Below are 23679 nucleotides of genomic sequence, written 5' to 3' on the forward strand. Positions count from 1 at the left end.
CCCCATCCTGTGCACACTCCGATAAAGTAGGTGGCGGTACACAACTTTCCATTGGCTTGTGACCCGTTTATATTGACAGAAGAAGAAGGTAGCACAACACAGTTAGCCAGGTTTTTTTTTTTTTTTTTTACAGCTACATGTAACGTTATTTGTAGCATAGAAGTTAGCTTGGTTTACTGTTCACTCTGTCATTGCGATTTCTTACAACAATAAGATCATTCAAACACGGCGACCAAATCACACTATGTTTGAGGTACCATTCAAGTTATTATCAAGCTTCTTGGCGTTCGCTACATTAAGATTGCATTACTAAGCTGCTTGATATCAGTTAGTTACAGCTAACTAGCTAACTCCCGTCCGATAACGTTAGCTACCAAGCAGACCAACAAATAAAATGTTAGGCTTTGGTCGACTGAAGTGGCACAGGTTCATTCGTTAACGTTAGTTAGCTTCAGTCTCAAGTAACAGTCTCAACCAACATACCCCGCCACTAGCTTTAGCTAGCTAGTTAGCTAGTGACGTTATGTTGTCAACCTAACTAACCTAGTGATGCATTAAACAGAACTTGGAAATCCGGAAATTATAGATAGATGGCTCTCCTGCGGAACTGTATGGTTTTATGTTTGGGCTCAAGTGTTTATGTCAAGAAAATATGAGACAGGGTAGCTATTATTGTGCTAAAGACAATGCTAGTGTGATAAAGTTGACAAGTTTATTGATGTCTTCACCTTAGTGCCTAGCAGCCTGTTTCTTTCATCATGGATCCAGGGCCTCAGACGTTTTTTCTCCACTTGTACTGGAAATATGGCCAGCAATCTCAGCTGTATGTGGCACCTAATGCCTCGGGAAATTTACCTCAACGGTGTCTAGAGTGAAGAAAAACCTGGCATTTTCACATAAACACAGGCTGCCGCTTTTCTCGCATTATGCTTCATCACAGTTCCAAGTTAATGTTTTTGCTACATTTTACTATGTGTTAACATAGCAAGCCTGCAATAGCCTATGATGGCTTGAATACATGGGATTTGTTCTGACAGATGATACATTATTCTGCAGCACTCTTCACTTCACTATGGCTGTCTAAAGTTTCTGTCGCTTTATCTCTTGATAGGATCCTGAATTCCAAGATTCTTTGTCACTGGGTCTTAATGATAACTATGGTGAGCAGAATTCACCATTTCATGATTCAAGAAAAGCACCAGCGAGCCCTGACTATAGCTGTGAGACACCAGAGATTAGGGTAATCATCAAAGAGGAAGAGGAAGGTTGGTCTGTGAGTGATAATAGTGAGTAAGAGATGAAATCCCAAACATTTAACATCAGCATCATCTTACCAGAGGAAATACACATAACGGCTTGATTTTGATTTATCACATATTTTTGTTTTACCTTATAATTTACAACACAGGTGAGGGTTTCAGTTATTGCCCAGAAAGAGAAAAAGGGCTATCAGGAGCCCCTGAGGATACCACCACAGACACTTGTCTACACCACTGCCCAGAGTGTGGGAAGGAGAACTCCATCTCATATGGAGTGAAGAGACACCATCGAGCACACACTGCGGAGAAAAGCTGCGACTGTTCAGAGGGTGGGAAGTGCCACCTCCATGCCGACAGTTTTAAGTCCCACCAGTGTAAATGCTCTGGGGAGTCTGGAGGCCCCAGGGAGAAGCAATGCAGCCACGCTTTCTGTGGTCAGAGCTGTTCTGCCAGAGAGGCGTTGGAGAGACACATGCTCACGCACTCTGCTGAGAAACCGTACCTCTGCTTTGTCTGCGGAAAGAGCTTCTCCCAGCTAGGAAATGTGACTGTGCATCAGTGCAATAACACAGGAGAGAAACCCGTCTCCTGCCCTGCATGTGAGAAGACCCTCAGCCACAGAGAGAACCTGAAAGCCCATGAGAGACCACATGTAGGGGGACAGTACCAATGTGCTGTCCATGGAAAGGGCTTACCTGACAGCATTAACCCCAAAGTTGACCTGCCATCCCATCTACAGTGTTACGCTCTGGACCAGAACAAGAGTGGGGAGCGAAGCACATCTTTGCCAGAAGAATCTGAACAACATCACACGGATCAGAACAGAAAAACAGCACCTGGCCAACCAGTATGTCTATTTTCTTTTTAAGAAATACATAATATACAAAATGATGCACACATTAACAGTTCATAAAGAAAAAAATCCTCCTGTCTCCCTTATCAGCTCTTATTTTATTTCTTTTCCTAGCACTTCTCTCTTATATGATCATTCTATGGTGAGCAGTATTGTCAGGGCAATGTGGCTCTGATCGTTGCACTCCTTACTACCGGGTACTTGTAATTTTGGTGATCTTAAAATCAAAACTTATTTTATTATTGTGCACATTATAAGTTGCTCTGGGTAAGAGCGTCAGCCAAAGTACTAAATTGTCTGACTGACTTTTGTCTCCAGCCATTTTATAGATTTGTTGATTGTAAATGCATTGTAGCAATTTCATGGAGGCTGGGTTTTAGAAGTAAAAAGCAGTTTGTTTAGTTGAGTCTGTGCACTGTTACCCTGACTATAGTTCCTGTAGTGTGTGGGTTCTTGAAGGAACCCACAGGGGTTGTAACCTATAACATACCGTTTTGTTTACAAAAGTGTCATCAATGGTAGTCTCCAACAAGCTGAATTTCACTTGGCTCCATTCATTAATTAGCAAATGAGACAGAGTGTGAGAAATAAGAGTAATCTGAATGTGTATAAGTTTCACCCTCCCAATTGTTGTCACCCCTGTCATCATCTAGACTGTGATAAACCATTCTGTGATAAATCAATTCTGAATGAGCAAAATCTTATCACAGACTGGCCCCCAAACAAAGTTTCCCAAGAAGGGGGTGGGCTCCCCACACTCCACAATCAAATACCAACACATTTTGGGTCATTGTTTTAGAAAAACTATTTAAGTACCATAGAATATATTTGTAGCCACATACCTTAGCTTTGCAAGATTTGTCAGTGAGACACGCATGTTTGATTACCTTGAACACCAAACAAATGAGAGAAACATCAAAATCTGGTGTCATTTTTTTGTCAGACTCCCTCTGTGAATAACTACAACCCAAAGATGCTGAAAATAAAATAGCAAGCGAATACATTTTCACAGCACTGTATGTGTTTTGTAATTAGGATTCTGGTGAAACCAAGCCACTGCTGTCACATGGCCTCAATATGGCATCTGCAAACTTGAAGGACCAAACACTCCACCTGACTGTCAGGCTGCAACAGGAGGAAGAGGAGGAACAAGAAGAAATTGGCGGTTTAATCAACTCTGATGGTGAAGCGGTTGACTGGGATGCCAGTAAGTGGTTAAAAACTCCACAATTGCCATTTGAATTAGGCCTGAATACATAAACAGCATTTTAAAATCAATCTTGAATGTGTTTCATGACATGACGGACAGTAATGACATGAAACACATGAATGTGTTTCATGTCATTACTGTCTGTCAGGTGTCTCTGAATCTGAACCAACTATCTGATTTTGACAGGAGGCAGTCTTGACCGTGGCTCTGATAACGCAGGAGGTCCCCAAACAGCACATACTTCCAGCAAGGTAATTTGTTAGTTATGCTTTTGGAAATAGCATCCCTATGACTATATAAACTCAGATTTCTTCAAATAAAAATAATTGATTTCCATTTATTATAATAAAAAGGGGAGGTCTGGTAATTTTTCCACCAATTTGATCCAGTTCAGAATGTCAGTAATTTTTTTATTTTTTGTTTTTCAATAAATGTTCAGGACAGGATTTTTTATTTATTTTAATTAGGAGACCTGTCAGTAATTTGAGCCACATTACAGTTATTACTGGCAGTTTATTGTCGAAGGAATTATGATTTTTGAATCTGTCTTATTGAAAGCTATTTTTAGTTAGTAACCATTTGGGGCGGCTGTGGCTCAGGAGGTAGAGCGGGTCGTCCACTAATCAGAAGGTCGGTGGTTCGATCCCCGGCTTCTCCAGTCCGCATGTCGAAGTGTCCTTGGGCAAGATACTGAACCCCAAATTGCTCCCGATGGTTGTGCCAGCACCCTGCGTGGTAGCTTGCCACCATCGGTGTATGAATGTGTGTGTGAATGGGTGAATGTAGGCATGTTGTAAAGCGCTTTGAGTGGTCGGTAGACTAGAAAAGCGCTATATAAATGCAGTCCATTTACCATTTACCATTTGCGTTTTATTTGTAATCATTAATCTGTTACAATGGAGAGATACGGGTGTGTGTGTGTCATTATGTGGGTGTTGACAAAGTGACAAGTCCAAAGTCTCTTCTGGTCTCTTCTGGCACCTCTGGTAATGTTAAAGCAGTTACTATCAACCTCTAAGATTACTGTCATCAGGATGCAATTATTATTTTGTGATCTCAGGTTAAACTTGTGTTAGCCGGAGAGGGCTTTCGGCTATGTTTGTAATGGTTATGTTTTGATCATAGGCTGGTGGTGTCCTGACAGAGTCTCAGGTGCAACGCCAAAACCCGAGGGAGAGTAGCAGTCCAACACTCATGATGGAAGTCGTGACTGTGGGAGAAGATGACGAAAGGGAAGGAGAGGAGGAAAAAGAAAGAGTAGTAAAGATCACAACTGTTTCTCCCTCTTGTCACGGTAAAAAAAAAAAAAAAGTCAAAACAGTAGTGGTTGTAAATATCACTTCTGACACAACTTTGAGTTGATCTCTTTTCCCCCATTTTTAGCAGGAAAGAGACGCGGTAGAAAGAGGAAGGTTCCAGAGGTACCAGTGGTGTCACTCGACCTCCCAGAGGGAGAGAAAGAAGTTCCTGCTAATCCTGGTGAGTGAATTGTTGGGGTGACCTTTTTTTTATTCCATTTAATATGGTTGTTTCATAATGTTATAAAGTTCTTAGCAAACAAGAAAATGATAAGTCAATAAGGCAACAAATAATAATGCTATACATAAATTAGAACAAGGTTACATGTAGTAAAAACAAATAATAAAATAGGTGGAAGCAAAATATATAACAATAACAGCATGTGTTGTAAACATGTGGTTTGAGAGGTGATTAGATGTTGCTGCTGGTAGCCCGAGGGCCACACAGCAAAGGCCCGGCCACCTTCAGTCCTCAGCCTTAAGGATTTGGTCAGGGTCAAGAGGGCCCTGCTTCCTCTATCGAACATGCATTTTAGATCTAGAAGAAGACTTTGCTCATTACAAATCTTGAGTTGGCCCTAAAGGAATCTACTTTTCCTGTTGCTGTCAGTAAACAATGCATTTTCAGATGCATGGCATCTAATGGAAATATAATAATGGAAATGGTGCTAAGCATTCAGTTATGTGAAAACAAACCCATCATTTCACTTTGAAGCCTCCTCAAAGAGACTTTTGCTGAATAGATGATTTAATAGGTAGTTGGAATTACGCTTGTTTTAACAATATGAATAATACTATATCAATTATGTCAGCATTCAACAGATCATTTAAATTAAATATACAATAGTCTTTATATTACTTGGACATGTCAGCCATATTTTTTGTCAGTGATGGGCAAGTATCCCCTTTTGATCCCCAGTGCAGTCGTCCACTCATCCAAACCTACATCACAATTACACAGTGTTATACAAACAGGTAAGGTTGTAAGAAGAGGGGTCATGTTGTGCCATGACAACTGATAATGACTACTTTTTCTGAGACTAGTTCCTCTAGTAGGAGGTTAGTGATTTATTCAGAATTCAGCATCAATTTTGGTCTTACTAAACACTATATAATTGTCCCCTTATTTTCCCCATATTCTCTCTGTTATAATAATAATCTACTCCTTTCCTTTGTCACAAAGGCAAGAAAAGGGGTAGAAAAAAGATTTCAGATACTCCAGTGTTGTCTGGTGGAGACTTAGAGGGAGAGCCTGGAAGTGAAAGTGCTCCCCTTGAATATAGTGAGTGTACCTTAATATATCTAAAAAGGAAACTATACACATCTTACTGTTTTATTTGTTATTTGAAGTCATACTTTTCATCTCGTAGTAAAAAGGCGTACCCGAACAAAGAGAGTTTTCCCTACCACAGTGGCATCAGAAGAATCAAACTCAAAAACACTCCGTTCTACATCAGGTAAGAGAAGAAAAAATGGGACAGGATAACTTCAGTTTAACTTTTGTGTTTTGGATTCACACAATAAGCTTTTTTTTCACCAGCAAAGCGACCTTACAGAAAGAGGAAAGTTACCAATCCATCTGCCGAAGGAGAAGGAGACGCCACGACTGTTTCACCTGTTCCTGGTAAGAGCAGATAAAATGGTCCACAAGAGCTTATAACTGGCACCTTACCTCCCCTGGTAACATGCAAGGGTCTGGCAGATACCTGGAGCACGGTCAGTCCCCATAATCAGAATAGAATGAAACGGAAATGATACTTCACTATCCAGCAGATAGGACAATTCCGACTAATAGCCTAGTAATGGGATATGGAGTCTCTTCATCCCAAAATGGCTATGAGCCTGCAAGCTAACATTATGCTTCCAAGCCTTTCAGTCACCAATGTTGCCTATGGTTGTTTAATCAGTAAATCTGGTCTGAGAGCATGCTGATCACTTTGTTGTGCCCAAAACAATATCAACATTATTTTCCCCAACAGATTGTAGGCTACACGTACCACCAGGTACAGCCTTGGAAAGACATGTAATGGGGAAAGTAACTGTAAAATACAGAGAATTTTGATAACATGAATAGTGTTATTATTATTCTATTGTGCTGTGTTGCTGGTTGTGTCTAAAGATTGCAAACACACTCATTTGGAATGGTGATCAAACGGTCACATCATAAGTGTCCAGTTATACTGTGTGTTAAACTAAATTAACGGACGCCCTCCAGCCACTCAGAATCGAGTATTCTCTCAGGCCATAGCTTTAGTTATAACCATAGTTGTTTCATTTCCTCCAACGTTTATCCAGCACTCTTATTTTGTAACACAGGGAAGAGGCGTTACAGAAAAAGGAGAGCTACCCTTCCACCTGCTGAGGGACAAAAAGGCAGCAATACAGTTACTTCCGTCCCTGGTAAGAGCAGAGTGAATTGGCTAGTGTTATTTCAGTGAACAAATTATTAATAACGTTAACATATTACAACATATTATCTGGTTGCTATTTGATTACATCTTAATTATTTATGAGCTCATTCTTTGTAAGTATTAAATTAACAAAATAATTGTGTAATTTCACATTCTTTGTCCCTGCATAGTGAAGAGGCGTCCTGGCAGAAAGATGACTCGTACACCAATAGAAATACCTCCTGAGCTCCTGAAGAAGCCCAAAGAGAAGATAGACTACCACTGTTCAGTGTGTGGCAAAGAATTCCCGCATGCGTATAAACTAGAGAGGCATGAACTGACGCACACAGGAGAGAAACCTTACTGCTGTTCCATCTGTGGTAGGGGTTTCAACCAGAAGGGAAACCTCAAAACCCACTACAAAGTTCACACAGGTGAGAACTGAACTGTCATCACAGTACAACTGGATATTACTTTACCATTCACAGTATTTTCACCTCACTTATTTTTTATACCCAGTGTTTGCTATGTTTTGCACGCTTAGTATTCCTAATATTTTTAGCGATAACTGTAAATCTGTGGAAAAAATTAAGAGACCATCACCATTTTCTATGGCAGTGGTTCCCATACTGTTCTTTGAGGCACCCCAGCCATTCCATGTATTTGTTGAATTCCACCACCGGCACACCTGATTCAACTTAATGCAGCATTCATTAGGTATTGATTGAGCATGCCAAGACACATGAAAGCTGTGATAAAGAATCAGGGTTACTCCACCAAATATTGTTTGTTGCACCCTCCCTAAGCAAAGAAACTCTTATTTTTACTATTTATTTATGGGTATAAACCTGTTTAGTTTACATTATTCAATGTATAATGACATTGTTTGTTTTTGTATTTTGACCAGTTCTGCAAAAAATACTCTCAATGAGAATATTTTGGTTTGAAATTACAATCAAATTAGATTTTACACACCCATAAACTGTGGAACTGAAAATAATTTTGATGTGGTTTTTCCAAAGCTGTAGATTCAAAGTCTCGATGTCACATTGCAAACAAGTGGTCTCAGAGTGGTCTGTCTTATTAAAATGAGTTCGGCATTTTTTTTATGTGTCCAAATGGAGTACATGCACTGTATGGATGCACCACACAGTGCATATACCATATGGATAAGTGCCTACAGTTACTCACAACCCTTTATTTGGAGCAGTATATATTTAATTCATGGTAAAATATGATTTTCATGCTATGCCTGTGAAGCCCCATGAAAAAAAATGCAAGTAAAGTGAAACTTCAGTTCAAGGCAGTGCAAAGATTGTTATACTTGAAGAGGACAAAGACTAAAACATGATTTCTCTCTCCTTTGTCTCTGTGTAGGACACAAGGGCGTTGTGGATTGGGCTAGTGAGGTGAATCCCATAGCGTCAGGACTCCCAGAATACTTTGAGACTCTGCCAGGCGAGTCTAGGATTGGCTCATCATTACGCTGCCTGGAATGTGACAAAGACTGCGAAAGTCTCTCAGCTTTACAGGCACACCATATTACAATGCACACACAAACAACCGCTGACGCAAACACAGTTGCACCCACTGCATTACAGCTACATTTCTGCCGCCGGTGTGGCATTCAGTTCAGTGACAAAAAACAGCTGGAAGAGCATATGAAAAGCCACATCAAGGAGAAACCCTACTCCTGCCCTGACTGTGGTAAGAGGTTCATCAATGAGAGTTACATACAAGTTCACCAACGCATCCATACTGGCGAGAAACCTTTCCTCTGCTCACAGTGCGGCAAAGGCTACCATACAGCTTCCTCTCTCAAACTGCATGAGATGCAGCACTCCGGGGACCGGCCGTTCGCCTGCTCCCTCTGTGGGAAGAGGTTTCGAATAAACTCCTACCTGACGGCACATTATCAAACCCACATCAAGGACAGACCTTTCCTTTGTAGTGTCTGTGGGAAGGGCTACGCCAGAGCCGAGGAGCTGAAAGTGCACCACAGGCTTCACACCGGAGAGAGACCCTACCAGTGTGGAGAATGTGGCAAGAGCTTCATTTATCGCCAGGGTCTGAGGCAGCATCAACGCACACATGCTGGCAGGCGCATGGGGCCCACCAGGCAGCTCGGCAGACCCAAGCAACAGCCCAGGCTGGAAAACTAACAGTCTCACAACATGCAGTGTGTTTTGTTTTGTGAACTGTTTTTGATAATAGTGTAGAAGACTGTTTCTCTACCGTGTCTTTTTTCCTATCTATATCCACTCCTGTGTCTCTTGGCTCCCTCCTATAGCAGAGACAGTTTCTGTCTGAAAATTGCCACTACAGTGTCAGTGTTAATCACTAAGGGTGGATTGGAAGATTACTATCTTGTCGTTCTTGTACCCATGTTCTTAAGTTCACTATTCTCTAGAAGCCCATCTGTACAATTTGAGTGCCTTTGTATCCTGCATGCCAAATACTAATATTCAATGTTAACAATTATGCACAATATCCTTGTTATTTTAAAATCCATGTTGATGGAATAGAGGAATTTTACAGAAACTTGTCTTGCTGTTTTTTTTTTTTTCCACCTGATAATTCAAATTGTATACATTATGAAGTTTTATGACCATCTTTCACTGACAGCTTCTGTTGTATAGAGCTGCCTGGTCACATGGTACTGTGGTTCAACCATAGACTGTAAAAAAAAAAAAGGGTTCAACAATTGATTTTCCCATGTTAGCCACTTAGTCCAACTTCATTCTATTGCTGATTACAGCCGATCTGTATCAAGTCAGCTTACTATCTTCTACAGGGTGAAGCAAGGCTTCATTATGTGATTGCTATCATCAATGATTGTGAATGTTTCAACATCTCTGCTGAAAAACAAGCTTTTTTGTTTTATCGTCAGACACACATTTCCATGACACCTACTCCAGTGCAGAATTTGGGTAAAGATGGCTCATATATTTGGATGGATCAGCCTGTGACTTAATTCATGAGAGCAGGTCAGATTTCCTGTCTATATAGTTACTAACCCCTTGCAGAAGCCATAGGCTTTTATGAGGAGAAATCCATTCCAGACTCATGTTTTCCTTAAACTGTCCACCATAAAACATTTTCCTTTGTTTGATGATTTACACGAAATGTATCCAAATTCTCTACAGCGATAAGGCACACGGAATCTGGTAGGTTTCCCATTAATCCCAGGCACCAAGGGGCGTGAGGCAGTGGCGGTGTGCACTGCACTGTTCCAACTTTGCAACGAAAATGACCAAGTAGGCCTGCGATGGAGAGCTGGTGAAAGAAATGTCTGCTTTGTAAACACAGTCGGGACAAACGGACAACATAAGGAGAGTCCACAGGAGGTACGAGCCTTCGGAACATGTATAGTTAGCTTGTAGTGTGCAAAAGGTTATGTGTCAATGCATATTCATAATTTAGCATTGCAGAAGAAACTCTTCAAACATAAAATAACAAATTATCCCCCACTTTAGTGTTTTATCTCATAACCAGTTTATTAAAAGCTACATTTCTTTTGCATTTTGGTCCATCAATTTAAATGAAAACGACATATTTCATTTATTCTATTAATGAAGCCAAGGATCCATCCTCAAAAGATTGGCAATAGATAATATCGTTCTAGCGTGAATTGCCATGATAGTGCCATCAGTGGTGCATTGAACCATTTCGGCCTATGTAAATAAAACATAGCCACAGTCACACTTTAGTTTCTGAAACTAATGTGTATTTTATTTAGCCTCGTGTGAATCGGATAAAAACTTACATGGTGAACTCGAATCAGTTCACCCTACTGTAGGAGAAAGGTAGGAAGAAACACGAAATGTTTTGAGACTAGTTTTGGGCTTCATTTGACAGCTTAGGCTGCTGTTTCAATCATATCTGGCAACCCCGACTCTAGCTCGCCTGTTACTCTATTAGCGTTAGATGCTAACTGGATGCTGGTGTGTCAGGATTGCTTAGATAAGGAATTAAACAACCTTTTGGCATTTGGATAATATCGACACGAAGACTCGTGGTCTTTAGCTAAAGCTAACCTCGCGAATTACATCCACAATGAATGAGGTGAGCTTTAAATCTGTCCTGGAAGGCTGAATCAATGCAACAAGCTAGCTGTTAGCTAACTGGCTAATGATAAAGAATGCAACTAATGATCTTGCTGCAACGTTAGCTACTGAACTTTAACGTTACTGCCTGCTGTTGATATGCTGGCTAAAGCAGGGGTGGCTGGCTGGAAGCAGGCAGGACTCGTTAGCAGAGGAGAGACTTGTTATGTGTTAAACTCATAACTAGCAGGTTGTCAGGTTTGCAACTCTGCTGCTAGTTTTGGTCAGCACAACGCAGCTCGCGTTAGATCATGTAAATCACTGTCACTGGGATTTTCACACTTTTTCTTTGGGGACCCTACTTTTTAAAATATGTTGTAATATGTAATAATGTAATCTAACAAAATATACCTCTGTAGTTTTCCTCTGTAGTAAACCATTGTCTAAAGTATTTTTCAAGAACCAAAACCATACATCTTGCTCACTGGTCGTTATCGGTACTCTTGAGCTCTTGCTTCGTCCTACTGCTGCAGCACAAAGTAGCTCTGTGTAACTTGATTTCTAAAATACAACAACAGCCACCAAAAAAACTGTTTTTATTACAGGGTCCATTTTGTTATTATTTTTTACGAAAAGGATGTGAATGGGCGAAAAGACTTATGATTTCCATAATTCACTTGGTAAAAGTAACTCTTCCACAGGAATCCAAAACATGAGATTGTGGACATTGACGGTGAGGACAGTATGACTGTATGAAAAAGTTGCTTCTTTTTACTTTATTTATTACTGTCTCCCTTTTAGGGTTCTTCTTGTAAATTCCTTGGCCGAGCTCTCCCCTGTCACTGTGCAACCACATCTGATCATTTACCTGAGGTCAGCCATGGACAGCACAGCCCTGCCAGCAGTGTTAACTGTGGTGATGGAAGCCTACCCAGTGATGGTGACAAAAGCCACGACAGTGACCGAAGCCCTACCAATACTAAATATGAAACATTTTCATTACGGATAAAAACTGAGGAGGAGTGTGGAGCAGCTTCTGAGATAGTAGCCAAAGTTCCCTGGAATCCCAATCAACAAGGTGAGTAGAAGACTAGAGGGGGAAACACTATCTCAACTTTATAGGGTCATGAAAAAATATCTTGTTTAAAAACACTATTGTCCATATACTAAATGCAATTCATGCTGTGATTTTGTTTTTTCCTGTAGAAGGATTCCATCTGTACTCTGGTGATGAGGAAAATCAGGCTGCATCTGAAAACTCTGAACAAAACCAGGAGACCCACACAGACAGGAAACACTGCTGTCAAATTTGTGGAAAAGCATTCAGTACTCCAAGTGGTCTGTGCCAACATACAAAAAATCACCATGGAGGAGTCAAACCTCATAAATGTGTTTATTGTTGGAAGAGGTTTGCCTATCGAAACCCTTTGATTGTTCACCTACGAACCCACACTAAAGAGAAGCCTTTCCTCAGCCCCGTGTGTGGCAAGAACTTTTCTCTGATGGGCCATATTAAATCTCATATGAAAATGCACACTAAAAAGACCAGCATGCAAGTGGAAAAAGAGGCAGTTGGTGGTCTGATCAACTCAGATGGAGAAGAGTTTGAATGGGATCCTGTCAATCTTGGTGAGTGGAGACTGACTTATTTCCTTTTTTTTTTTTCATTCCTAGCTTAAAAATCTTTTAAGAGACCACTGTGTCTCAACTTTTTGGAAGGGTGTTGACAAAATAAACTTGTTTACCTTACTACTCAAGTAGAGTTACGAATCCACACTGTTCTTCCCATAGGAGAAGGACAAAAACTGTACTCTGGTGATAAGAAACACCATACTGCATCAGAAGAACCTGAACAACACCAGGAGAACCAGGCAGCCGGCAAACATCGCTGTAAAGTGTGTGGGAAAAACTTAAGTACTCGAGGTGGACTTTGCCAACATAAGAACAATCACACAGGAGTCAAACCTCATGAATGTGTCCATTGTGGAAAAAGGTTTGCTTATCGTAACCCTTTGGAAGCTCACTTACAAACCCACAGCAAAGAGAAACCATTTCCTTGCCCTGCGTGTGGCAAGAGGTTCTCTCGGTTGGGCAAAGCAAGGTCTCATATGAAAACACACACCAAAAAATCCACTGGTGTAACAAGTGGGGAGGAGGAGGGAGAAGAAGCAGTTGGTGGTCTAATCAACTCAGATGGAGAGGAAGTTGAATGGGATCCTGCTAGTTGTGGTGAGTTGAAATACTGTTATTGTTCTTTCATTGACATACATTGCCAAATCTACTGTTAGAGTTTTATAATGCCAGCAATAATATGTCTAGAAACAGTGAAATAAAATAAAAGTATTAGAATCAATAAAATGAACAATTAACAGTACCTCAAATAACCTCAAATCTTTTTTTTTTAACCTACCCTTCTTGGATATACACACAAAAATGCCCTTCATTTCTTCAGAGAGGTTAGAAAATGGGACAGCTGCTGCCAAAAGCCCCGGGAGCAGTTACAGGTTCAGTGCCTTGCTCAAAGGCACCTCGGCAGTGATGGTTTTCACCATATGTGTCATTCCAGCCACCAGTCACCGTCACCATCTCATAGCTTGAATACCCTCTCCTGTCAGTGTTGAGGGTTGAACCAGCAAAATTTAGTTATTTGTCACCCTCTTTGTGTCTGTCAACCTTCTACACGTGTTTAGGAAACAGCTTAATGCCAACATGATTTGTCTTGGACCTGACAACGAAGAGTTTTTCTGGGAGAGCGTAACGCGTGCAGAGGTTCGTGCTCTCCCCCAAATCCCCCCTCCTGCTGAACTGGCGCCCCAACTAACCAGTAGGATTTGTTCTTACATCGATGAAGAAGTTCCCTTGGCAGCTTCCCACCCACAAACACTGCTGATTGTGTTTGTTCCCCATCCGACCTTATCCTTTAATCTTGACTTCCAGCTGGTTCTACTAAAGTGATGATAGCACTCAGAACATGTGGAATCCTAATTTCTGTATTTTTAACTATTTACTGAATGTCTTTATGAATCATGTAGGGGTTTCTCCTGACACTAACCGAACTGGTGGTCAACAATTGGAGGGAAGCACGGACCTTTCTTGCTGCCAAGTGTGTGGTAAGGAATTCAATAATAACAGAGCGCTACAACGACACCAGAAGACTCACATTGGAGCCAAGCCTCATAAATGTTCCCAGTGTGGGAAAGGATTCAATTTCCTGAACAGACTGAAGAGACACCATTTAATCCACACCAAAGAGAAGCCTTTCCTCTGTCCCGTATGTGACAAGAGATTCTCTCGCAAGGACAGGCTGAAGGAACACCTCAGCACACATAACGGCTGGTTGGCTGAAGCCAAGGAGATTGCTGAAGCTTTGGATGGAGAGGAGGCTGCCAGTAGTCTGATCACTTCAGAAGGAGCGCACATGGAATGGAATCCTGAGGGTAAGTAGATACAGCATAAGAAAAAAAATGTTGTGTATTGTGTATCAGACCTGAGTCATAAATGGTTTTGGATCTTTGATCTGGGGGTCAGTGGTCTGGTGGACTGGTCTGGTGAAAAGTAGCTTCAAGCCTGTTTTTAACAGTGGTGCTAATATGGTATTAATAGTGCTTCTAGTTTTATGATGATTAGATACATACAAGTCTACAACTCCTCAATTTATATTATACCTCAGCTTTCAGGGCAGTAAACATTGTCACATGTGCCACAATCAAGTGGCTTGATGATGACATAGTCCCAAGATGTATAAAAAAAAGATGAGATGTAAAAGGGGATGTTGTCAATTTAGAACTTATTTTCAACAAATGATGCTCCAAATTGAGTTAAAGTTAGTCACATTCAGTTAAAGTTAAAGAGTCACAGTCATTTTTAGGGCACCGGTGTTGTTGATTTGTACACCTGCTGACTTCTGTCTTTCATACATGCAGGAAAGGTTCCTGATGTTGAATTGCCTGGTGACAAGCATATTGCTACACCAGCCAAACCCAAACATTCTGTGAAAACAATATCCAGGAAACGTCGAAAGAAAGATGAGGCCGAGGAGCTCTTCAGCTGTACAGACTGCAATAAGGAATTCCAGAGCATGTATGCCAGAGACCGGCACATGAGAGAGAAGCATGGCAAACACCTGCTTCACAAGTGCTGCGACTGTGGACAGACATTTAGAGCTAATCGAAGCTTGATAGTTCACCGGCGAATCTACCATCCACCGCCAGGAGTACCTGTGGAACCTCATGAGGAACACAGGGTTCCAAAGACGTACCTCTGTTCAACATGTGGGAAAGAGTTCCCTACTAGTGCTTCTCTAAATAGACACCTTATCATTCACTCAGGAAGGAAACCATACAAGTGCACTTTGTGTGGAAGGGGTTTCACACAGATTGGAAACCTTAAAACACACCAGAAAGTTCATAAAGGTGAGAACCGTGAAGTTGACATTATTTGTCTTGGCCCTTTTTTGATTGTTGAGAAAGTTTGTTTCTGTCTGTCTTTGTCTGTCTGTTGAGTGGGCAATTCATCCTCCACCTCCAGTATTTTAGATTTTCAGGTTCTACAGTGCAGTGGAGGTAGTTGGAAAATAAGGTAGCAAAGCAAATATGGAAGCATAGCATCATCCAAATTTTAAACTCCCTTTTCAGGTGGTGCAGTGTGTGCTGAAAGTAATTTGAAACACTATATACTGGATATGTTCACATGAAGAATTTTCTAAATCTCTGAACTAGTTGACTCTTTCCATAAAGATAAGATACAAGTAGCTACAAAGCACCTTGAGAGAGCTGTTTGGTGGGAGCATGAACTTCATTGTGTCTTTCTTGCAGAAGGGAAACCCACCAATGTGGCAGTGATTGAGAAAGGTTCCCCTCAACCTGAAGAGGCCCAGTCTTCGGTGGAAATCTGCTTCTGTCATTTGTGCTGGACACAGTTTTCAGAAAAAAAACTACTGGAAGAACACTTGAAGCAGGTCCATGAATCAAAGAAACCATACGCCTGCACAGAGTGCGGCAAGAGATTCATGTATATCCAGAAATTGAAAGAACACCAGGCTGGGCACGAGGGTCTGAAGCCCTACCAGTGCTCGCAGTGCGATAAAGGTTTCCACACACCAAAGGGTCTTGAGAACCATATGCGAGATCACACAGGAGAAAAACCTTTCCCGTGCAGTATATGTGGAAAAAGGTTCAAGCAAGCCTCTACTCTAAGAGCACATTATGTAACACACTCTGGAGAGCGGCCTCACCTCTGCTCCATCTGCGGTAAACGTTACGCGAGAGCCGAAGAGCTAAAAGTCCACCTAAGAGTTCATACCGGAGAGAAGCCGTACCAGTGTGATGAGTGTGGTAAGAGTTTCTACTACAGGCAAGGCTTTAACAACCATAAGAAGACTCACAATGCCAAACCCATTGGGCCCACCAGGCAGCTTGGCAGGCCCAGACAGCTGGGCAGTCCCAGGAAGGCAAGCAAGCCCAAGAGGGTCTCACAGAGGGATCTGCATGACTCAGATGGAGAAGACCTGACCTGGGATCCTCCTAACCTTGGTAGGTGTGCTGACTGACCGACCTACTAAGTTAAATCAGAACCATTCTGATCAAAAAGCTTAAATATTGTATCTTAATTTGACTTGGATATAGAAATAGATATACATTAATAATTTATATCAATCACTGTATTAAGTCATATAAATTTATGTTAATCATTCAAATGAGATATAGAATGTGAAATTAAATGATTGGAGAAATATTTAACAAAATTTCTATAGAAACTAGATTTTGGTGGGATTAAATGATATGCATGTTGTATTTGTTGCCAACATAATCTTATCAAACATTCTATGTGGAAATTTTTGATCCTTTATTCATTAAAGTATCAGAGGACTTTCAGGACTGTATTTTAACTTATGCTTAATAGAGATGATCACTGTAAATTCTGGTTGTGAGTTGGAGTTGAAAATGCCACAACTGGTGATATGTTTAAAAAATCACAACTTTAAAGCATATCCATAAAGCATGAGCTATTTGTTATGTAACCTAACTAATGGATATAACGTAACTAATTAAGTCATTGGTCGATGCAGGAAACAGGCCTAACCATCACCTTGGTAACCAAGAAAATCATGCTGCAGCTGACCACAGCCAGGTGAGGGGAATGGCATCCTATAGATTATATTACATAACATTTATTTCCCATTTAAAGCCCTCATGGGCATTATTACTCCATATTTTCCAGATACCTGGGTGGAACTTTGGTCACCACACAGCATTCAACCTATGGGGCCAAAACCCAAATACATCTTACTGGAGAGCAGCAGAGGGCCACCAGCCATACTTCGGTCCAGCAGGACAGAACATGAGTTTCAGTGCCCTGCTCAGGGGCACAACGGTAAGTGATGCTACATTACAGCGTTCTTTGTTACCTTGACATTGAGTGGATAAGAGAACCCATACTTTTTGGCCTCACAAACACAAGACAGTAGGGATTGAATTGGGTGGAATTTAAAACTGTCAGTTGGTGGTGCTTCCTCAGCTTCCCTCTGTGGTACCAAAAATCCATGCATTCTCAGGTTTGATATCAATATTACAATAAGTTAAGGATTAAAACAGTACTTAAGTACTTAGAATATATAATACCAGATTTTTTTTTCTGTCAGATTTATTAGCATCACAAGCTGCCTTTGTTTATAAGTTACAGTTTCTTCAAAAATGAGCTGAAAGAAAAGGTTCATGTCAGTGAAAAAGCCAGGTTAACTGCAATTAAGTTTGAAAAAAAAAAGAAAAAAAGTATGTTGTTTATTTTGTACAAGAAGCATTATAGGGTGTAAATTAAATCAGTAGATATACAAGGATAATCCAAAACTTCTTGTGATTATAGGATGATGAGCCCCTTCAGGAGAGCTGTATAGCAGAGCGTCCCTCCTGGCCTTCTGGGCTTCCTCTTGTACCAGCGCCCTTAGAGCTGGGGCTGGAGCCACCTCACCCACACAACACCACATCACAGAAAACACACGTCAGCAAGAGGGGTGCAGAGACAAACCACCATGATGAACAGAGACCCACTACACAGGAGCAGGATCACAGCACACTATCCACAGGTGACTTTGACTTAAATGGTAATATCATTACATTTCAGAATTCAGTTATTTCCATTTTGTAAACATGAACAACTCACAAATCTAGAGACCAGGGGCCGGATTCAGTGCCATTTTTTTCTTAACTTTAGTCTTAAGGAAAAAAATAGGAAAAAATGCTATTCTCAAAAACAGTTCTTATATATTTTCTTAACTTTCTTCTTATGTTTCTTCCTAAGAAAAAACGTACGAATAAATGGTATTCTTGAAATGAAAGTTCTCAAATTTGTTCTTGATTTTTTTCTTAACTTTAAGACAGCCCTTCACCTGTCTTAAAATTCCTACAGTGAAAAGGTAAGCCTCTAATATCATATATTTAACCAAATTTTAGACAAGTAGGTTATAGTTCAAAGTCTTCATAGGTTCCCCTACACCTAACATTAAGATTAACATTTACTGTTAAGCTTTATTTGGTGTAGGGCCAGGTAAGCCTCTGTCTCATGTTTATTGAAAATAAGCTAGCAAATTTTACAGTTACCAACAGCAACCAATGTTTAAATCTTTGCCCTAGTTGCCCTAAATAGGTTTTTCCCCAATTGTTTTGTAGATGGAAGCACTTTGGATTGCCTCCTAGCCTCAATGGTAGTAAGCCTAAAGTTTATTAACCAGAATTAATTCAGGCCCTATTTTGAGAAGTTCTTAAGTAGGAAAATTAAAGAAATTCGTAAGAAATGAGACTGTTACTAAGAAAATATTGAGGAATTGCACTTCAGAGCCTTCTTAAGAACTTCCTAAAATTTCCTCTTATGTAATTTCTTAAGATCTATCTTAAGAACACATTGGTGAATCCGGCCCCTGATAGCCAAGACTCGAATCTGTCATGTAATCAAAATGCACTGCACTTGAGCTATATAAAAAAAAAATTCAGAGCTATCATTTTATACAGTACATGCATTCACAGATAATCATCCTGAGTACCTGGATCAAAACCTGTCAACATTCGAGGGTTTTGTTTGTGAACCTGTGATATCTTAAAAACTTTCTCAAAGTAAAAGAGGATAAAGCAATAAACATATTAAAACATATTAATGCAATAATACAGAGACAAAATGAAATGTCTATGACTACAAATTATTTTATTTCAGTGCAGATCAAGTTTGTATTGCAGTCTTACTAGAAAGCATAGTTCAATCAGACAGAATGTTTCACTCAGAGCTTTGCCATATTCACACTAACTCACGTCTTTTGTTGCATAGGAGAAGCTTGCAGCGGGACAGCAACTGTTGAGGAATCAAACACACGTGAGCAACCTCAGGAAAAACAGTCTGAGGAGCCAAAACAGTTCCAGGGGACACGCAAACCCAAGAAGAACTATGATTGTCCAACCTGTGGAAGAGTTTTCTCTCACAACACCGCCCTGCGACGACACCTTGTAATTCACTCAGGGAAAAGACCTTTCAAGTGCTCCATATGTGGAAGAGGATTCACCCAGAGTGGAAACCTCAAAACGCACATGAAAGTTCACAGAGGTCAGAAGCAAGAATAAATGTAAACTTTTTTAACAGATGCTTGTGGGAAGCGCTGGTCATGGCTATTGCTGTTACTGTGCGAACATTGAAAACCCATTCAGTGTTTTTAACTCCTACCTCTTGGCACTCTGATCTTTAAAATAATGCTGACAGAAAAAGAAGGCAGTGAAATGAAGAGATGTTCCCGCTGGACACATAACTTAAACGTGCCTACACTTTATCTATGCAGGCACTCATCCAGGGTCCAAAATTAACATCCGCCAAAAACCAAATGCCAGTAACATTTGTCTTTGGCGGATAAATCAATAAGGGTCACCCGCCACACTGGCCGGTAACACTGGACAGTAACATTTGAATGCCTTGGTTATATACAGTCTTTAGTCTTTGCCTGTTCTCAAACTTTGAAACTACACTTCAAACTTCTCTAGTAATTTGAATTCTGCTGCACTTCATGATGAATTACAAACTTGATCCATTGTTTAAGTGAGTGAACAAGTGTTAAATTAAGACACAGTACAGGATTCTATACATTAAATAGCATTGAAAATGGGCAGGATTAGATATTTCTATAACAAGACTTAAAAGTCAAACAGCCCCGTGACATTGAATTTTTGTTCCTGACGGGAATTGAACTCGGGAGAGTCTGCAGTCTAACTTCCTGCGGCACACTTTCACCCACGTGACCCATAAAGTGGTGAACAGAGCGACCGCCGACAGTGCGATCCATAGAGCCCCTACTGTCGCAGGGCTAAAAAGTATATATTGATTATATTGGCCAGTAAAAATTATTCCTGGCAAGTAATTTTTAGTTTACCAGCCCTTTGCAGGTAAGCCATAAAGTTAATTTCAGTTTCCTGTTAGTATGTAGGTACTCCATGTTGTTTGTAGGGCACAGCTTGATGTGTAACAACTACCAGTGATTAAAGGCTAATAGTATAGTAACTACTTAACCTCTCTTGCAGCAGAGCAACATTCAACAAGTTGTAGCTTCCTCATTTTTAAGTGCAAAGATAACTCGTTATGTAGATCAGACCTTGTTCTTCCACTACAGCCTTCTCATGCTTAAAAGTGTTGTTTTGCCATGCTGTGTTTGTATGCATACTATATATAAATGACCAAATGATTTTGCAAGTTCTATAGGCTATACCCTTATAAATGCAGAATTGTCCCACAATGAATGACTATGAATGTCTTTGTGTTTCCTACAGGAGAGTTGCCCAGTGGGGCAGCAGTTCAGGAGAAGCGTCCCCCTGAAGAACCTCCCATAACAATCCACGTGTGTGGAGAGTGTGGAATGGACTTCCCTCAAAAACAACAGCTGGAAGAACACCACAAGAATCACAAGAAACCTTACGCATGTCCTGACTGCGGCAAGAGGTTCAAAAATGAATATTATTTCAAAATACACAAGCGCATTCACTCAGGGGATTCACCTTTCCTCTGTTCAGAGTGCGGAAAGAGTTGTGTAACAGCAGATTCACTTAAAAAACACGAGTTGACACACACTGGAGAAAAGAATTTCCGCTGTGAGCAGTGTGGGAGGGCATTCATCCAATCATCCCACTTGAACGTGCACCTCAAAACGCACTCCGGAGAGCGGCCTCACCTGTGCTCAATCTGCGGTAAAAGTTACTCCAAAGCATGTGACCTTAAAGTTCATCTGCGAGTTCACACCGGAGAGAAACCATATACTTGTGATAAATGTGGGAAGTGCTTCTATTACTCTCAAGGTTATCGAGCGCATCTCAAGACTCATGACAAGAAGCCAAAAAAGCCAACGAAACCGCTGGGAAGACCAAAACAACAGCTGGTAATGGCAAGTGATTAACACACACTGTCACCTGGAAGTTCACAGTAATATTAGCAAATCAGCTGCCTAGGTCAGTGGATATAGTGGAAAGTAAATGTATTTAAACACAGTTTACCACCTTTTAATTTGTGAAATAAATGAACTTAAAGTTATTGAATTAGATTGAGAATTTATAGTATATGATGGTATTCAAATATAATAGTGTATGCAATGTAATGCAATGTATACAATTAGCTTCATGTAACATATAAGGAAATGGTATTTCACAAAATGAAACTATTTAGAATAATTTTAAATCTTTATTTATATCTATGATTCACCTAGTCTTGGCTGAGTTCAGTTTATCCACAAACTCACAGACCATAGACGGTAAGAACATGTCTGAACTGGAGTGCTAGTTATACAAAGAAAATGCTTCTAATACATTCTCGGGGGGGGGGGGGGGGAATGGTTGAATATACTTTATAAATATATTCCTTTTCCATATAATAACTTGTTTATTATTTTATATCCTGGACTGTTACAGTAAAATAACTTGAATGTTATTTATTATATAATCTGCTTAATTTATTGGGTTATTATTTGTGAACGTCATACTACAGGATAATAATGAAATATTAGCTTCAGCATTGTTGGAAACTTATTGTAATACCCAAATGTTTTTAGTTTCTGAACATCATCCAAAATGATTATTGTAAAATCTTACTTTACCAATGTTTTACAGTAGCTTAAGGTCATTGGCTTCCAGATTGAGAGATCTGTCTTGTTGGTGACCTACCTGCTTCTTTTAATTTAACTAAGCTTAATGGATCCCCCATGTTCTTTCCCCCCCTCCAAGAGACTAACTTAAATATTACTTCAACAGCAGCAACAATAAAAAGACAAAGAAGAGTGCATCGAACCTTTTTCAGTTGACTTTGTTTACATGCACACACAAATGTAATTATTCCCCTTTGATTATGAGAATATTTTGATTGAGCTGTTGACAAGTAACAGATCTACTTTAATAGTGAGCTAGCTGAAAGCTAGCACACCCATGTTATTCACACTATTTCATCTACACAATCAATTATTTATGTCTTCTTTACTCTCCAAAAATGATGTATTCAACTTTTTGATTCTCTATATAAATATTAAACTTTTCGGTGTAATTTTTTTCCCCATAGATATGAATGGTGGAATGTTCAGAAATGTTAGTGTATTGTTGCATCATTGGCTGGCAATACAACAATTCACTGTAGTTGGACCTATTCAGTTCAGTCCAATGGGCCCTTTTCACGTTCTGTTTCTCAATGCTTCTGCATTGAGAAACCGGTGCATTACAACTTCCTGTTGCCAGCTATGGCCTTCACTAAATCGCTCCACAACCTGCCCAAAATGTTTAATTTGTTACATTATGTATCTAGTGCTAGTAACCATTACAATTTTGTTGTTTTTGTTGGATTGGTTTGTCAATAAGTCGCAAAAAGAAAAATGCCACAGGAAGTTGTAATGCACCGGTTTAGCTGTTACCATGACGATGTGAAAAGAGCCTATGCACTTAAGACTTCCACTAGTACTGCTCCTACTACTACTCCTTCTACTCCGCCTAACCACTGCCTCTACTCCTGCTCCTCCTCCTTCCACTCCCACTGTTACTAATATTCCATCTTCTCCTACAACAACTCCTCATTTTTCTCTTCTTTCTACTACTCCAACTCAATAAAAAACGTGAAATGTATAATTTGGAAATAATAGCTTCATTGTATTTGTGACAGACTGGCCTGTTCACACTGAGTGACCACATCCCTGTTTAAACTAGTACAAATGTGGCTTTTCCATTAAGGTTATTTGTGTCAAAGAGGTGGAGCAGGCATGCCAAAAAAGTCCACTTGAAAATTGCAATTTCTTTGAATAAAAAATAACATTTGATGATGTTATGAAAACATGAGTTAACAAATTAGCTACATAGTGTTTCCTGTAGATTTGTTTTTGTAGTCATGGGAGGTTGGGCTAATTTTGCTCCTGAAATGCAAGAAACTGTAAACTCTGGTCTGTCCTTCAGTTGGAGGGTTGTTGCTGGAGTGTTTGTGCTTCCCCCACATTTGCTTTCGTATTGTTTAAATCCACAGCTACTCCAAGTATTTTGAAACATTGCATGTGCTGCCTCTGACTGCTAAAAAGTTGTAGAATGCAATATCCATTAGATTCTACGTGCTTTCCAAATGTATTTTAGTGAGGCTTTTAT

The 23679-nt window shown here is 40.1% G+C and overlaps 2 protein-coding genes across 3 annotated transcripts; both read left to right on the forward strand.

The window, feature by feature from the left end:
* The first annotated feature begins 138 nt into the window (after positions 1–138).
* Positions 139–9514, forward strand: LOC139933544 (uncharacterized). Of its 2 annotated transcripts, none has more exons than XM_071927649.1 (13): positions 139–253; positions 1112–1286; positions 1409–2106; positions 3148–3319; positions 3509–3573; positions 4448–4616; positions 4706–4801; positions 5804–5902; positions 5991–6077; positions 6161–6244; positions 6937–7020; positions 7202–7444; positions 8388–9514. In XM_071927649.1, the coding sequence occupies exons 1-13, from the start codon at positions 245–247 to the stop codon at positions 9170–9172; spliced, it is 2766 nt and encodes a 921-aa protein (XP_071783750.1). In that variant the 5' UTR covers positions 139–244; the 3' UTR covers positions 9173–9514. The 2 variants fall into 2 exon arrangements, with proteins under 2 accessions (XP_071783750.1, XP_071783751.1); XM_071927650.1 differs by having other exon boundaries at positions 4709–4801.
* A 3655-nt stretch (positions 9515–13169) lies between these two features.
* LOC139933635 (uncharacterized) lies at positions 13170–22341 on the forward strand. The gene is made up of 9 exons (XM_078290292.1): positions 13170–13285; positions 14089–14493; positions 14980–15468; positions 15871–16587; positions 17124–17185; positions 17276–17428; positions 17918–18137; positions 19370–19642; positions 20851–22341. The coding sequence occupies exons 2-9, from the start codon at positions 14475–14477 to the stop codon at positions 21468–21470; spliced, it is 2553 nt and encodes an 850-aa protein (XP_078146418.1). The 5' UTR covers positions 13170–13285; positions 14089–14474; the 3' UTR covers positions 21471–22341.
* Positions 22342–23679: the final 1338 nt, after the last annotated feature.

This window comes from Centroberyx gerrardi, chromosome 3 (assembly GCF_048128805.1).
Source record: "Centroberyx gerrardi isolate f3 chromosome 3, fCenGer3.hap1.cur.20231027, whole genome shotgun sequence".
Lineage (NCBI taxonomy): Eukaryota > Metazoa > Chordata > Actinopteri > Beryciformes > Berycidae > Centroberyx > Centroberyx gerrardi.

Excerpts from the sequence above, each read along its gene's own strand:
- LOC139933544 (XM_071927649.1), top strand. Across the intron at positions 5,903-5,990 it reads AAGTGCTCCCCTTGAATATA|TAAAAAGGCGTACCCGAACA; the intron begins GTGAGTGTACCT and ends TTCATCTCGTAG. Across the intron at positions 7,445-8,387 it reads CCACTACAAAGTTCACACAG|GACACAAGGGCGTTGTGGAT; the intron begins GTGAGAACTGAA and ends GTCTCTGTGTAG.
- LOC139933635 (XM_078290292.1), top strand. Across the intron at positions 15,469-15,870 it reads ACACCAGAAAGTTCATAAAG|AAGGGAAACCCACCAATGTG; the intron begins GTGAGAACCGTG and ends TCTTTCTTGCAG. Across the intron at positions 17,186-17,275 it reads CTGCAGCTGACCACAGCCAG|ATACCTGGGTGGAACTTTGG; the intron begins GTGAGGGGAATG and ends CATATTTTCCAG.